Source organism: Ctenopharyngodon idella, chromosome 5 (assembly GCF_019924925.1).
Source record: "Ctenopharyngodon idella isolate HZGC_01 chromosome 5, HZGC01, whole genome shotgun sequence".
NCBI lineage: Eukaryota > Metazoa > Chordata > Actinopteri > Cypriniformes > Xenocyprididae > Ctenopharyngodon > Ctenopharyngodon idella.
The window spans coordinates 16,957,307-16,974,859 of NC_067224.1; the positions used below are offsets into that span (position 1 = coordinate 16,957,307).

Here is a 17,553-nt window from a genome sequence, read left to right on the forward strand (position 1 = left end):
TTTAGGTGAACCATCCCTTTAAGAATAAAATATTGAGTGCACCGTTCACTTAAACAGGAATGTATGTGACCATGTAGTTTTAGAAAACAAAAAACTACGATGAAGGATTAGTGAAGTATCTTTAGTATGTTGTTTTGTGACTGTGGGTGTTGATGTCACTAGCCACAGTTATGAGCTTGACCACAGTGATTATTTAAAGTTCTTATATCTCCATATCTGAGAATGTGTGATACTGCTTCCTCTTTCAGAGAACTGCCCAGTGAAAATTGCTACATTTATTTTGGATGTGTGAATTAATGACTATTATTTGTTATTCAAATAATTCAAAATTCAAAGTCTGTTCATCAAACACATTGTTCAGCTTTTTCTTTTCTCAACCTGCTGTCATACTGGAGGATTTTTGGCTTATTCTTTTTGCATCTTGTCACACTTGCCAAATCTCCAGAAGAAGAAGAAACCTCTCAGAACTGCTAAGCCACAGTATGGAAGCTTAAAACTCTCACTTTGGCTTTATCTTGCAGAAAAAGGAGCTGTCAAAACATCAGTTGTGTTGTTTAAGTGGCTGTTCGACTTGTCAAAATGAACTTGTCAAAATGATACATAATCAATACATCATTACTTTGCTCATAAATTATTAGAAATATGATGATAGAAGATGACCAGCAGCAGGATGATTTTAACTTTTGTAGCTGTAATCTCCGAAGGATGAGAGATCACTGTCAAATGAAATTGTTGAACTCCAGTTCAAGTACACAGACACTTCTTTCATCATTTATTCACCATCATATTTGCACCAAACCTGCATGACATTCTTTATTTTGTGGGGTACAAACAAATTTTCTAAAATGTCTAAAATGTCTGTTTTTTATTTTTTCATACAATGAAGGTCAATAGGGTCTAGTGTTATTTTGGTCCCCAAACTTACATTATATGGACTAAACTTTAAAAATACCTTTTTTAGTGCTCTGCAGAAGAAAGAAAGTCATACAGATCAGATACAGAAATTTGGCTTGAATAAAACCAGTTAATTTAGATGTTACCACACAAATGTGTGTAGGTTACCTGACAACACTTTTTTATTTTATTTATTTATTTTTTTTTTACTGTAAGCTCAAATAAGTTGGCAAAACTTAGAAATTCAAAGTTTAAGGAAGCATAACTGGCAGATTTTTATTTTGTACTCATAAATTTTAATTGTTCTTAACTTGAAATGTTTGAGTACGCTAATTAATACATTTAACTTAAAGTTTTCCTGTGTTTTCATGCATTTGTCACCATGATGGTAACTTTCCAAAAACCAACATTAACAGAAACTCTTATAAATTAGCATAACAAAAAATGAATCACTACTAAATGTCCCACTTAACATTAATATAGCACAAAAACATTATATAACACTTAATTTTAGCATTTACTCTTGCTTTCAAGTGTCATGGGCAAAGCATGCTGGGAAATAGAAATCCCGGCCCAGTTTCAGTTAATCTTAAGTTCTTCTAAATTAAAAGAAATAAGTTCATAAAACTCAAAACAATGAAACAGTTCATTTTACTTAAAATATATCAGTTCTGTGAAAAAGAAAGTGCTAAATACTCATAAAAGTTAATTTGACTGAACTAATGTATTTAATTTAAGTTTGTCCTACACAAACCAATTAAATATTTTGAGCGTTAGGGTTTACAGTGACTGTTTCCTTTCCCATTTTCATAAAGCTACTCTGTTTGTTTAGACCATACCCATATTTTTAAATGAAAACGTACCAACTTAAATTAAAAAAAACTTTCTGAAAAAAAAAAAAAAAAAAAAAAAAATCATCTACTCTCTCATATAACTAGGGCTCAATCTTTATTTATGTACTTTTTTCATTTAACACACAAGATAAGCTAAATAGTTTCACCATGACAACATCAGAAACAAATTAGCATCATCAAAGAAATGTAATACTTTATGTTAATAATGCTAATCTTCTTCCTTATCAAAATCCTTTGGTGATTAATATTATGGACTTTCCTTCTGCAATAAACAATGCATAGATTTGCCGTGAACATGTATCACATTAACAGGTGCATGAGGACATTTTGGTTACACTTAAGAGGTGAAAAGTTTAGTGGTTAGGCCTCAAGGTTCCTCCTCTGTGTTGTTCTTCTCGTGAGCTGGTATGTGCGCGTGCGGTTTCTCCAGCGCTGCATTTAAGTGCTCAAGAGACATGAAACCTATGAGGTCAGAAAGAGATGCTTCTTATTTTTAATGCTGCTAATTTAGATGAGAACATGCACTGAGAAGTCATTAACAGCCTCTCAAACACTCCGTTGCAGCGATGATCTTGGTGCATGAGTGTGTGCGTGTGTTTGTATGTCTGCTCATCTGCTGAAAAGTGCATTTGCACACAGATGCACACGAGGAGAAACTGCCTTCCATGCAATACAGGCAATCTTATACTTTTTTCCCCCCAATTTGCTTGAGGTGAATATGGTTAACCTTAGTTGTGAAATAAAATCCTAATTATGCAGTTGAACTATTGTATTAGAGGGGCCAGACATAGTTAGTGTTACTATATTAATCTTAAATGAAAGGTTATTGCAAGGTTTTAGAGCACACAGGTAATATTTCAATTAGTAAGCTCTTTTCTTTTTATGCATGTAAGAATAAAAGCAGAGGTGAAATAAGTATTTTACTTTAAGTTAAAGCATGGAATTTTTCAAAGATCTTCAGTTGATTTATGAGAGGAAGGAGCTATTACGCTATTGTCTATTTTTCCAGATAATTTGGAAGAGCACAAAGGAAAATAAAGAAAAGTAGACAGAAGGAAAGAAAAGTAACATTGATTTTCTGAAGAAACGCTGTATTTAGGACAACTCAGGAGTCAGGAATATTTAAGAGCATCAACACGCTGAGCAAACATACATAGAGTCATCCATCTCAGTTTTTATACGCCGTCAGTGCAGCCTGTGACTTGTCTAACCTTGTTTCCCCTCTTCTGTCTCTCTCTAGGTGACATTTACAAAGAGAAAGTTTGGACTGATGAAGAAAGCCTACGAGCTGAGCGTGTTGTGTGACTGTGAGATTGCCCTCATCATCTTCAACAGCACCAACAAGCTGTTCCAGTATGCCAGCACAGATATGGACAAAGTGTTGCTCAAATACACTGAGTACAATGAGCCACATGAGAGCAGGACCAACTCTGACATTGTGGAGGTGAGTTTCTCTAAACGCACTTACCTGACATTCCCACGCTGTCAGCAGGTTATTATTATGGTTATTATAATGTTTTTTAATAATAATAATAATAAAAACACTACTGTTCAAAGTTTGGGGTCAGCAACTTTTTTTGTTTGTTTGTTTTTGAAAGAAGTCTCTTATGCTCACTAAAGCTACAGTTATTTGATCAAAGATACAGTAAAACTATTGTGAAATGTTATTACAATAATTGTTTTTAATATATTTTAAAATGTAATTTATTCCTGTGATGGCAAATCTGAATTTTAAGCATCCATTACTTAGTTTTCAGTGTCACATGATCCTTCAGAAATCATTCGAATAACTGATTTGCTGATCAAGAAACAATTATTATTAGTATCAATGTGGAAAACAGTAGTGCCGCTTAGTATTTTTGTGGAAACTTTTTTAATAATAATAAAAAAAAATCTTGATTATGATCTTGATGGCTTTTTTTTTTTTTTTTTTTTTTTGATGAATAGAAAGTTCATCGAAATTTCTTAGAAAGCATTTATATTATAAATAGAAATCGTTCGTGGCATTATAAATGCCTTTACTGTCACTTTTGATCAATTTAATGCATCCTTGCTGAATAAAAGTATTAATTTACTTTTTAAAAAAAATCTTACTGACACCAAACGTTTGAATGGTAGTGTAACTTTTTCACTTTTTTGTGACATTTGTGACAAAGTTAATGAACATTAACTAATGATCTGATAAACGTTATGTACATTAGTGGCTGTTTAAAATTAAACTTATGACAAAATGTGAAACGTAGAGTTTTATATTGGGGGTCCCTTAGGTTGGATGAAAGTCTGGGTGTGGGTCTGTAAAGGTAAAAACCTCTGCCGTAGATACATCAGTGAGTGTGTATACAGAAAGATGTACATAAATGAGTGTTTTATGTGTGATATTTCAGTATTGTTAACACGTGACTATGATTAGGATTCCTTGTGGATAGTGCCATTGCTCCCTTATTTTCAGCTCAACCCTTATACATGGAGAGACACTATAGACACAACCCCAACAATAAGTTTTTGCAGTCTAATGGACTAAAATAGACTACATAATAAAGTGCATTATATACATCCAGTGTAACGTTCTTTTTGAATGCATGCTGCTTTGATGTCTGCATTTTCTCAATCAGCTTAATGCTCCTAAAGGCTCTCAGGTCTTAGAGACACGTTGCCTTCAACCTAACCTGAGGTCAGGCCATGCTAAGCGATTGGTGGCAAACATCCAAAAGCATGTTGTAGCGTGAGATGGTTATGTAATCTTCTTTTCTTAGATGTCACAACACATTTTAACATGTAAAGGTGACATATGTGGGTTGACACGGTGGTCCTCTGAAGGACTAAAGGGTTTTAAGAAGTCCTCTTGCCATGCCAACAGCACAACAACACACAAACAGGTTCACATCTACAAACAGTTCTTAATATCCCTAGATCTATGGGTGAGTTTGTGAAGTGGGTTGTTCTCAATCTAAGTGCAATCCAATTGCTTTGCTCTTAGAGTCAGACAGAAAAAAAACATGTTTTTCTGTCTACTTCCTTTTTTATCCGCTCACTCTGTGCCCCATCTTCATTTAAGATATGTGTACACTCGCTCAATAATTCTGCAGCTTGATCATTTTTTTTTTTTTGTTTGTTTGTTTATTTACATATTCAGCAAGTATATTTCCATATGCATATATCTTATAAAACAAGTGTAGAAAATTATCATCTCAAATGCAAAGATGGGTTTTTGGAAGTTTGGTGATCTGTCTTAAAGTGTAAAACATGCCCTGTGTTTTTGTCTCTTATACAAACTCAGACCTTGAGGCAGATTTAAAGGACAGATATAAAGTGCTTGTTATTCCTACAGTGCATCAAGGCACAATTATTAAAATGCACTCCAAGCATGAGCAGCTGTACATTGCACTTGAGAAAAGACTTAAGTCAATGTATAATACTAGATTTATTGTGCTTTATTCTTAGAATATTTGTCATTCCAAATGATATTGGAATTCTCGGAAACTCTTATTAGCGACTGAGCAGTCATATGCTTTTTAATTTGCATTATAGTCCACACTCTGCGGCCAGTAGTTTAGAAATATAAGGAAGAAATTAATAAAGAAGATACAATTTACGGTGGTATAATAATAATGAAGTGGGGGTATAATAATGTGCCATTCAAGTTCAATTTTTTCATTGCAATGTTTTTTATTATTATCAGGGGAGAGTAAAATGGAATGTAAAGTCAGATGCATGGCCTAGCAATAAGGAATAAAGATGTATACTTTATCTGACAGTATTTTAAGTGGGCTTTTTTTTTTTTAATTTTCAAACTTAAATTTTATATTATATGTTCTTAAATGTACTTTACAGTATAAACAGTAATAATAATAAAATGTATTTGGTTTTAATAATTTCTTTTTTATTTTATTTATTTATTCATTAAAAATAAATATGGAAAATACACCGCTGTTTAACTCTATGACAGTTATAAAATTCTAAAGGCAGGTAAATATTACAGTACATTACAATTCAAACATTAATCCATGCTTTTAAGACTATTACGAGTTGTTCTCACAATTTTAACAAAACCTTAAAGGGATAGTTCACCCAAAAATGAAAATTTTGTCATCATTTACTCACCCTCATGTTGTTCCAAACCTATGTAAGTTTCTTTCTTCTGTTAAACACAAAAGAAGATATTTTACAGAATGTTGGTAACCAGACAGTTGACAGTAGCCATTGACTTCCATAGTATTTCTTTTTCCTACTATGGAAGTCAATGGCTACTATCAACTGTTACCAACATTCTGTAAAATATCTTTCCTTGTTTAACAGAAGAAAGAAACTCATACAGGTTTGGAACAACGTGAGTAAGTGATGCCAAAATTTTAATTTTGACGTGAACTATCCCTTTAAAAATCAGGTCCTAAACATCAAGCTTTGCTTTGCCGTGTGAAGACAGAAATTCTAAGCAAAAAAAAAAAAAAGAAATTCTAAGCACACTAGAAGAATCAGCACACGCAAACATCGAAGTGGAAAGAAAATAAAAAAAGAGCATAGCAAGTCAAACTGCTCCCATCACCAAGCAACAGCTTTAGTGGAGTTTCTTTCCAATTTGCCAGATTTCGTGTTAGAGAAATCGATTTGAAGGTGGCTAAAATGCCGCCCTAACTGGATTTGTCGACGCTGAAGTGTTGAGCTCCTGCAGGGCCCGGTTTTTCTGCTGCTAGGTTACATCACGGCCAGGGGATGTGGGCGGTAGGAGGTAAAGAGGAACAAAGCAGACTTCCTGTTGTGATGGCAGGATGGGGACGAGGCCTTGGGGTGGGCCGGAGGGGGAACTCGGCATAGGGGTATCAGTGCCATAGTTCAGCTTTGAGCTATAGAGCGTCTGAGGGTTTGTGTATGTGAGACACGTATCGGCTTTGGACGGTCTCAAACGTGTGCTGTACATACATAGATTTAGCATTGTTTAAACGGGCAAAAAACACACACTCATAGAAAACACACAAATCCGAGCAATCTTTCCTGTCTTTGCCTGGAGTGCCTGTGGGGTGCAGTGGGAGGATAAGGAGAGGCAGGGGAGCCGGGCGCAGCGTGTGGGCGTCTTGAAGAGCAGCCCGCTACATTAGCAATAAAGCTCCATGTAATTAGCATGTCTTTGGTTGATAATTAGCGTTGTTGGGAGAGAGGCAGTGAGAGGCTTGCCCAGCCTCTTTAGCTCTATTTATGAGAGGCTAGAGGCTCTTCTACTCTACTCTCTCTGGCTCTTTCTTTCCGCTTATGTCTTCCGTTTTCGCCCCATTTTTATCTCAATTTCGTTGGTCAGGCCATTATTTCATTCAGCCGAAATGTATGCGGACGTGCCTTTCTCAATCTGACATTGGCGTAATTAAAGACAAACGTGACAATAGAGACATGAAAAAAATATATATATAATTTGCAAGAGAGGAAAATGTTCTCAGATTGATTTTAAAAATGTTTGTCAGAATCTGATTTTATTTATTATATCAGAAGACAGAATGGTGAGACATTTATCTTACACATTAAACTTGTTAAATGAAACAGATTAACAACTGTTTATTGTTATGCAAGCTAAGTAATGTAGATAGAAGATATCTTTCAATTCATACCTCAGTCGAAGCACCTTTTGTGTTTAGCTTTCACACAAAACTCATTAAAAGTCTCCTACGTCTTAACATCTGAGGCTAGACGAAAGGTGGGAAGGTCCAGATAATTACACTTTAAGTCGTGAAGAAAGAACAAATTACGAGTGCTTGTGTAAGGTAAAATTATCTAGTTTTAGATTAGCAGGGGGGAAAAACAACAAAAACACAACAACATGTTTGGTTGTCAAATTGCTCTCTTCTGTTGGCACAGAGTCAATGCAGTGTTTATTTGGCAGTGATTAAAAACTTAAACAGGTGTAGACTTCCCATAATGCATTGCGCCAGACAAGTTTTTCCAGCATACGTGGAGCATTATGCCTCCTTCACGTGCTATCCTATCGGAAATTTCCTACTTCCCACTACTGAAGCTGATATGAGCTTGTCGCATTCAAGTGATGTTATGGGAAAAAACAGGATTCATAGAGGACGCCAGGTTTATTCTTGCCTTTTTAATGGGATAATCTTATTAAAGCCAAAATTATATTCATTGACAACCATATAAACATCCTCTGCGCTATTTAGATAGTCAGCTTGCTGACGATTCTGGAATTCCGGTCAAATACAGGCTATTTTCAGTGCGTATAAAACATACAATATGCTTCAAATGATTATTCATATATGTAAATATGCATTACTTTAATGACAAGACAAGGCGATGTTGCTCTTGTGGAAGAATAAAGAATACCAGTCACAGCAGCAAGTGTGTGTGCAATTGTGTTTGAAGTTGATACCCAAGCACCTATCAAAATTATTTCCAAGCTTCTCAGTGGTATGACTTGAGAGGGCGTTCATTTCCAATTTTTAACTAGGAAACTCATATTTAAGATAATTCTAATAGCACGTGAAGGCGGCACTAGAGCTGGTTTTGATTTTTGTGCAACAGATGACAGATCAATATTGATTCTCACCAAACTTTATTACATGAGATCAGTAAATTAATGAATAACGTAAAATATATCAATATGATAAAAATAAAACATTTTATGAATAATGTAATAATGAATAAATTTAAATAACATTTCTATTACATTTATATGACAAATTATTATTTAATAAACATTTTTATAATATATTATATAAATAATATATGATTTTAAACAACATTTTATCATAAGAAATATATAAAATTAGTCAATTAATGAATATATATATATATATATATGTGTGTGTGTGTGTGTGTGTGTGTGTGAAAGATACAAAATGTTATATAAAGTATTATACATTATTACACGGCTTTGTGGAACACTTGATTCTGATTGGTCAATTGCGGCATCCAGCGGTATGTTATTCCCCGATAACAACCGCTAAAAACAGATAACACAAGCTCATCCGGGTAACTGAAGTCTGCAGCGCTATATGCTTGCTAGGAACGTTTTGCATTTGGTGAGCTTATAAAATATTTAAAAGCATTCAAATCAATATTTTGTATACAGTTATTTAATTGTCATCCAGTATCGCAGACTCACTCTCTTGTTTCGTACAAACGCAGCTGCTGCCATTTTGCGACTATTGTTTTGTTCACTGTAATGGATTATAAGATAACAAACAGGTACGATTTTAAATCTGTTTCATCTCAGATCAATATCTCTTATGCCCATAATTATCTATGTGGCGAAATGCCGTGTAATATGTGGTATGACTGTACCGTCTCTCTTAAATGTCCGTCTAGTTTGAACTTGCCGCTTGCTAGCAAACTTTGCGTTTAAAGAGCTAATAAAATATTTTGACTCAGATCAATATTTCATGTCTAATTATTTACTTATGTGGCAAGTAGCCGTGTAATAAGCGAGATAATGTACATCCAGCCGGTTGTTATTGCAGAATAAACCCCTTCAGGCTGATGCAAGATCACCCTGTCGGGGTTTATTCTGTGATAACAACAAGCTGGATGTACATTATCCCTTACATGTATAATTTTATATAACATTTTTATTACTTAAATATATAGATATAGGCAAATTAATGATTAATGTATGTCGCTTTATGGTAAAAGCACCAGCTAAATGACTAATTAGTAAGCACTATTCTATTCTTTTTTTGTTAATGCATAACAGTTATTATCAACGAGGCAAAAGCAAGAGAAATTAACATGACTATGAAAGAAAGGAAGCACGTTGTGGCTGCATGCCTTACTCATGTCAACACTCATGTCATCACATGGAGCGGTCGTGTGAACAGGACACAAACACTTGAGACAGAATTTGCCAAGCCTGTCCCATCATAGATTAGCTTTATCTGAACATCAATCTTTTAATCTTCTCTCTTCTCTCACCTCCACAACTTCTAAATGAATCAGCAATAGAAAGGAGCGCGTTTAGCCGTAAGCGGCGGGAGACAAACTGAGAGAGAGAACGACAAGGAGGGAGGCTGGTGATTATTTCCAAAGGTCACACTGTTAATGACTACCTGCTTGGTTAATGAGATTCCACAAAGCTCCCTCACGATGTTTCACCCTCATATGTGTTGCCGTGTGCTGAGATGTGTAAGAAGGGTTGCAGGCGTCAGGCTTCTCTCAACTTACATCTGTTTAAATTAGAAGGAGAAGGGGGGAAAAAAATGAAGATAAACACAGGTTCATTAAACGTCTTGGAGAATGCTTAATGTGGACAAGGTACACTAATTAACTGAATTTCATTTTCATTTCTTTTCAAAGTGGCAGTAAAGAGTTAATTAAAAGATATTTTCCTCGTAAGGACTTTGCACATTAGCAGGCTCCTCCGGTAGAACATTCCCTCAGTTGTCTTTTGAAAAGACTTTCTTTCTTACTAGTTTGAGTAATCAGAGATCAGAGAGAACATTAGCCTACAGCGGTTTTCTCTCAGCGCCGAGTCTCAATGACCATCTATTTAACTTACAAAGGCCCGCTATGACATAACATACTCACATAACTGTGTCCTCTTACAGACAAACATACATCTGATAGAGGGAAATATTTGTGTACCACCATAATCTACCACCACGCACACACATACTATTAATGGCTCACGCAAAGAGTCAATAAGTTTATGGTAATTTAACCGACTCATGTTCAAACTCAATGTTTTTGCCAGAATTTTTGATTACACTCAGAAGAGGCTTTGTCTAGTTAAGCAAATATACCTTGTGACATAGACAAGTCAACAGAGGAGGAGTGTAGATGAACAATAAGCGTCACAAACAGTGTATAGTATATAGGGAGGCTTTATTATTCTTACAATATGTGATACACTTGATTGCTTAAACATTTATAATACACCTTACAATTGGTTGTACGTAAGGCACAATCTATGATAAACCTAATTTGCATAAAAAGCAGTGGTTTTACAATGATGTCATTTAAATATTAAGTGAAACACCAGTTGTGTGCCTTTAGTGCATTAAATTAGATTGTGGTTGGTTAAAAAATAAGACACAGGACTGAGATATTGCAAAAGTGGTGCAACTTTTTAGTGATTTTTTCTATATCAGTTAAATATTATACTACTTGATGCTGTATATAAAAAGGGTAAATATTGTAATGCATTTATAATGTTACAAAAGATTTCTTTCAAATAAATGCTGTTCTTTTGAACTTGAATCAAATAAACTTGAAAAAATATCATCGTTTCCACAATAATATTAAGCAGCACAACTGTTTTCAACATTGATACTAATAAGAAATATTTCTTAAGCAGCAAATCAGCATATTAGAATGATTTCTGAAGGATCATGTGACACTGAAGACTGGAGTAATGATGCTGAAAATTCTGCTTTATCAAAGTGATAAAATACATCTTTAAATAAATTAAAATAGAAACCAGTTATTTAAAATTATAATACTATTTCAGAATGTTTTACTGCAGCCTTGGTGAGCATAAGAGACAACTTTTTACTGAATCAAACCCTTAAACGGTGGCATTTACAGTCAAACCAAAATTTATTCAGACATTTTTGATATTTTTACTAGTGGGTGCAGGACACTATAGTTCATTTATGTAAGTGAGGATAGCAAAATAAAGTAAACTGTGACATATTATACCCAAAAATTCTTCATACAGTGGACTATCAGTAAAACTGATAAAAATTTGGAATCAACAATTATTCAGACACTTTTTTTTAAACTATAGTGAATAAACTGTATTAATAAATGAAATGTTCAAGGTCTCTGAATAAATGTTGGTTTTATATATATATATATATATATATGTTCTGAATGATTTGTCTTCCTGCAGACTGTGAAATCTGTGAGATTCAGAAGTCTTTGTATAATAACCAAACCAGAATACATTTTCTACAGATCCTTGACAAGATGAAAAATAACTGTAAAATGTGACATGCGTGTGAGACATCTGCCCAGCCTTCAAAGCAGATCTCATCACTCATTCAGTGAGGAGCAGCACCAGTCCAGAGCATGTTGACCCCACAGCCTTAGAACAACTTGTTGAACTTCTGCCACATGGCAGCTGAATGTCGACGAGGAGAACCGAGGAGAGCATTTTTTCTGCCTCTTTTTCTCTCTTTTACTCAGTCTAAATCTCTCATGTTTTCTCTACACTTGCCTCTGATTGGAAACAGCTGCAAAGCATCTACGGCAACACTTTTAAAATGAGTGTATTTCAGATGTGTCCAAATTAGGAGCCCCCTCCCTCTCCCCCTTCCTCCCTCTATTTGTGTGTGTGTGATGTGGGTCTGTGTGTGTGTGTGTGCACAAGTTTTTTTTAGTATCCTTCCCCTAATAAATGCCTCAAAAAATGGTAGTGGTCTAAAAATAGTGTACTGTGTTGCTAAATTTAGCACTTGGCTTATTGCGCTGGCGAAGCAAATGGAGAAGAATAGGCGTGGAGAGGCAGGGTGAGTAAGCAAGACTCTATTCATTCAACAGCTTGTGTGGAGGCCTCTAGTGAACCGCTACCCTTGGACTGCGTTCCCCCCTTCACCGCCAGACCTGGGGGTGCCACTAAACATTTGATCCAGGGGATAAAAGCTGTTATTATTTATTTATTTATTTATAAAGATTCTAAAGGGTTTTTATGGCTAGTTTAACTTATCTGAATGGCTTTTCCAGTGATTACATGTTAGTTCATGCACACAATATATTCATATTTACAGAAAAGGCTGTGATTGTAGATTAAAATTTTTATGAATTTATATGAACAATTTTAGGTTTGAATTAATATGAATGTATAAGATTATAACTAAAAGAGAATAAGAATATATAATGTAGTATAACAGCCCGTTCACACCAAGGACGGTAACGATAACAATAGCAATATCTATAAAGTTTTAACAATCATTCTAATTCTATAAGAATAGTTAAGTCCATACTACAACTATAACAATAACGACACAGAGGATTGATATTATTGGAATCACATTCAGAACATTTTTTTTTTCCGGCTAATAAGCAATAAAAACAATGACTGCTAATCAGAATCCACCCTGCTATAAAGATCTTGAGCATTTAAAGTGGCAGATGATAGAATTACCTTGTGTGCTTATAATAAACAGATTATAAGTGGTTTATTATCGGTTACACAATATTTTTTTATGGTCCCCTTTAGAAATTATGTTGACTATAAGTAACGTTGCAGCTACATGTCAACTAATTCTCATTAGAGTATTAGTTAAGTATTAGTAGATTGTTAGGGTTAGTAGAGTAAGGGGTTAGGGTTAGCAGAATAAGTTGACATGCACTTGCAACGTTACTTATAGTCAGTAGAATTTATTTTGGGGGAGCATCAAAAAAGCAGATATCAAGCAGGCAGTCTACTAATACTCTAATGTGAGTTAGTTGGCATGTAGGTACAACGTTACTTATAGTCATCAGAATGTCAACATAAAATGAAAGATTGGCTCTATTTCATCAGCACGAACGCATAGACTGATCTTAAATCAGCAGAGCACATTACATCAGCATTTAAGAAACAAGAAACAAAGCTGTCCTGTCTGGCTGTCCGTCATACTGCCAGTGGAAAATGAGCAATCTATTTCTGTATGTGGGTGTAGATGGCGGTGTCCCCTCACACAGGGCTCGAAGGGTGTGGAAACACAAGGTCATGCCAGAGAGGTCAGGTGCCTGTGCATTGTTCCTCAAAAACCCTCTGCCCCTTCCTGTAATGCAGCTGCATGATAAGAACCCCTACAGACAAAGGCTGATAACTGATGTCTATGTTTGTGTGTGTGTATTCAAGTGTGATCGTAGCTCATTGCATCCAAAAAAAGAATCACAGCCCTTTCAATATGTGTGTGTGTGTGCGTGTGATAGGTGTCCTTCTGTCTCTCTAGAAATAAAATAAGACATAAAGACATAACCAGCATGTTTCAAATGGAAAGATGGCCATGGTATAAGCACCCCTTTATTTAGCTTGACTGAGTGTCATTGTGTGCATGTATGGGATGCTCCATTAGGTCATATGAATGACTTGTTTGTCTGTAACAGCCATGGAGAGAGAATATGAGATGACACGCTTTACGGTCATGTACCAGAATCTGAAAAACATGGCACAAATATCACATTATTAAAAAAGGTAAAAAAAATGTTCCTACAGTAGTTTATCATTGTTAAGAATAATGTTTCTTTGAGTAACAGTAAGCTAAATAGCTATTTTATTTCTCTCTGTGTACTACTTCACTTTATGCCTGCGTATTGGGAATAGCTTTAATTTTAGAAATGTCTAAATATAGAAAATTTTAAGTGGATTTGGATTTTCCCTATGTTCATCCATTCCAGGATGTAATTAGATGCTCAAGGTATGATATTACTTATCCATTACCTTCTGTAATCATGAGAAATCAAATTTTCTTTGATTGGTTTGAGATAAAAGAGTTCATTGTGTCAAGAAAACATACTGTAACTTTTAGAACTAAAAACTTCACAATGAAAAAAACATTTATTGAAGCTAAGCTGCAGAAACGGCTTGTTCGTTCGGCAAATATCTGACGTCAATCCAATGAATATATCTGAACTCATCTTTATACGCTACCGTATAATATAGTAACAACAGAAATATTGTGAAATATTATTCCCATTTAAAATAACTGCTCTCCATATTAATATATTTGTACTATGTAATTTATTCCTGTGATGTCAAAGCTGAATTTGTAAGCATCATTACTCCAGTCTTCAGTGTCACATGATCCTTCAGAAATCATTCTAATATGCTGATTTGCTGCTCAAGGAACATTTCTCATTATCACTATGTTGAAACTTTTGAATGGTAGTATTTGATAGTATTTTGGTGCAAAATTTTTTGGTAGCCTCATGAGGACAAAAATAATGTCTGATATGACATTATTCATAGTAACCATGGAATGTCAGGCCTATAGTTTGTCTCTTTGATTCATGATTACAGTGTAGAGGGGGAAGGGCTCAAACCAAGAAAATTACAGTAAAGTAGCTTGTTTTAAGGAGTTAAGAGGTGCCTACTTCCAAAGGCTGAAGAGCCTAATGGGTTAGTTCAAAGAAGGATAGTCTTCTGTGATGCACCATCTAACACTACCATTATACTGTACACGGACACAGGCACATATGGCTGCCACATCCTTTGTCATCTGTATTCGTGTCTCGCTACACTGTTGTAGCATGTTCAAACCACACTTAATTAAATGGTGGCTTCCCTGCTTTCTCTCCAGCCATATGCTTCCAATAAGGTCAAGACAGACTGGCTTTCTTCCTAAAGTTCTGCACTCTCGTGTTCAACGGGAGCAGGAGACTCTGCGGTCCCCCCAAAAGCACCATATCAAAGCACAGAGTTTTTAGTGAGGCCATCTGCAGAGGGCTTTTGGATCAAGTGTGTGTCTGTCATCGAGCTTTCTCTGACCTCCATCCACTCTGTTGAAGCAAGAAGCGTGTACGATTGTACGCAATGATTAACTCCAACTTACTCGCAGCACACACATGGTGGAGGCGTGACTGTTGAGGTGCATGATGTCATCTCTGTTGGCCTAATAGGACCACCTTGGAGTTAGTGGCTTTATAGTGGATTTGTATAAGAGAGAAAGAAGTGGAAAAAAACACTAGTACATGTGCTGAGCAAGGAGAGTCGGTGAGCTGCCAAAATAGAGCTCTGTGTGAAATTATGTCTTTTTTGTAAACCGCTAATGTGAGCTAATGAAAATGAATGTAACTGTTCTGCTAGGACCTCCAAGTAACAGGCTAGCAAAGTTTGATTATCAGTGCAAGGTCTTTGAATCTGTCTGACAGGGACACAGAAATGTGATTTAAAAGTGGAGAGAAAGCATCCATGATAATGGTAAAACTAATTATTTTGCTCCACAGTTATAATCATGATTATTAATCAAGATTGTTGAGACATTTCTGTTTACATTTCATCAGAATATCAACTCAAACTCATCTAGTTTCCTGATTTATCAATTATGAAAACTGGTAAAACCTGTGTCCCCCTGTGGTGAAAATCAAGTTTTTATTGTTGTTTATATGTCTATGTAGTGTTTTTAATATGCTTTAAGACAAACCATGTGCAAATTCATAAGTCAACACCATTACTGAGTATTTTCTCTTTAAAACTGATCTAAAGATAGTTTAAAAAATGCGGTTTGAAATCGCTGGTGTTTGTGATGTCACAAACTACCTTGTAACCAGTTACGTCAACGTGACGGCGGGCTTTAGCATATCATTAACTATTACCTCTCTGAAGAAGGCAGCTGTCGAATGTGAGCATAGATTGTGTAACACATTATTAGCTGTTTGATAACTTAGTCAAGCCAAATGCTAATCATATCAATTACCGTTATGTGTCCGACGTTGTAAAAAGCGATACCATTGTGCAGCTTTTACCTCAGTAAGTTGACCGAGTGGATCTCTGAGATTGTGCGAGTGAGTGGAGGCGGTGCTAATTAGCATATTCATATATCTGCGTATAATAAATGAAGCAAGGGTGTAGAGTTACATTCAAGGTATTTTAAGGCATAAAGAATTTTTTTCACAGGAAAAAAACGTTTAAATATGTAATTTTGGTGATCAAAGATGAGTTTTAAGGGATGAAATTATTGACTACCGGGAGACTTTAAGAAACTTCTATCAAAAGCTAAAACAGTGAAATTCCTATTATCATTTTCAATAATTCCAAATTAAGTTAATGTTTGTTTTTTGTTTTGTTTTTCTGTTAAAACAACAAGAAAAGACCTTGTATTGTAGCACATGGGTTGCATAAGTGCATTTATTCAGCAACCACAATCGCAAACAATTTAGTCGAGATTCATGTTTGGATTTAATAAAGTTTTTCACTGAGAAGATTTGCTCAGATTTATTCGCAGCAAACAAGTGGCCTTGTGAAGGAGCACAGACCGGCTGTATTACAATTTCATTTGAGCAGAATATCACAATTGAGTTAGCTAAATTCCAGCAGACATGTTTGACTGTGTTTTCAGATAATTAGCTTTTTTTTTTTTTTTTTTTTGCGCATGGTTACCATTTTGGAAACATTAGTAAAACACTAGGCAGAAGCTATCCATTTAGGAGAAAAGATCTGATTGTGGGATTTAAATGCTTGACAATTTGCAATCCCAAGCATGAAAGCCAATTCAACATAACGGAAATGTCACCAGTGGGCTAATATCGCAGACCATTATGCTTAATTAATCGAGAGAAGCAGAAATCGTGATCATGATTAAACTACGATTAATCATGCAAGAAAAAAAAAACTGTTGGATTTTGTATTTTGTTGTCAGATCATATAAATAAAGCGTGTCTGTCCTATCTCCTGGTCTCCAGCAGAATACTGAATTCTCCAGACTTCCCTGCAAACCTGCTAGCTTAATTCCACAACAGAAACCCTCTTGAAAATAAACCATGAGGTCTGTCTGGGTCAGAATCCCTCATCAATCTGGCCTGGTTTTAACTAGATGTCTAAAAGAGCACTGGACACTGTTCAGATTTTAAAAAGAGGCCAGAGTAAAATGATCAGTTGTGAAGACATTAGGGAATCATCTTTGGCTACTCGAGCTAGAGTTTCTCTGGCTTGATTACAGCTGGAATTGCAAGACTATAGTTGATATCAGTCCATTATTTAGGCTTCAGCCTGGAGAGGAGGTCTGACAGAAGGAGCCAGGAGGGATGAGAAGTATGAAGGAGTTTAATTAGGAGCATACCATTAAAGGAGACATTCCTTCCCACTCTTTTCCCTTCCTTGTCTTCACTGATTCTTGATTCTCAGAAACCTCCAGCCGCTCATTCCTACGCAGCTCTATATTGACTA

The 17,553-nt window shown here is 35.4% G+C and overlaps 1 protein-coding gene across 7 annotated transcripts in view; it reads left to right on the top strand.

The window, feature by feature from the left end:
* The window catches only part of mef2cb (myocyte enhancer factor 2cb), a 73,216-nt gene that overhangs the window by 31,609 nt on the left and 24,054 nt on the right, over positions 1-17,553 (top strand). For all 7 annotated transcript variants that reach the window (XM_051893331.1, XM_051893330.1, XM_051893334.1 and 4 more), the window contains one exon: positions 2,989-3,192. In XM_051893331.1, the coding sequence (XP_051749291.1) occupies positions 2,989-3,192 (204 nt within the window). The remainder of the gene's footprint in view (positions 1-2,988; positions 3,193-17,553) is intronic.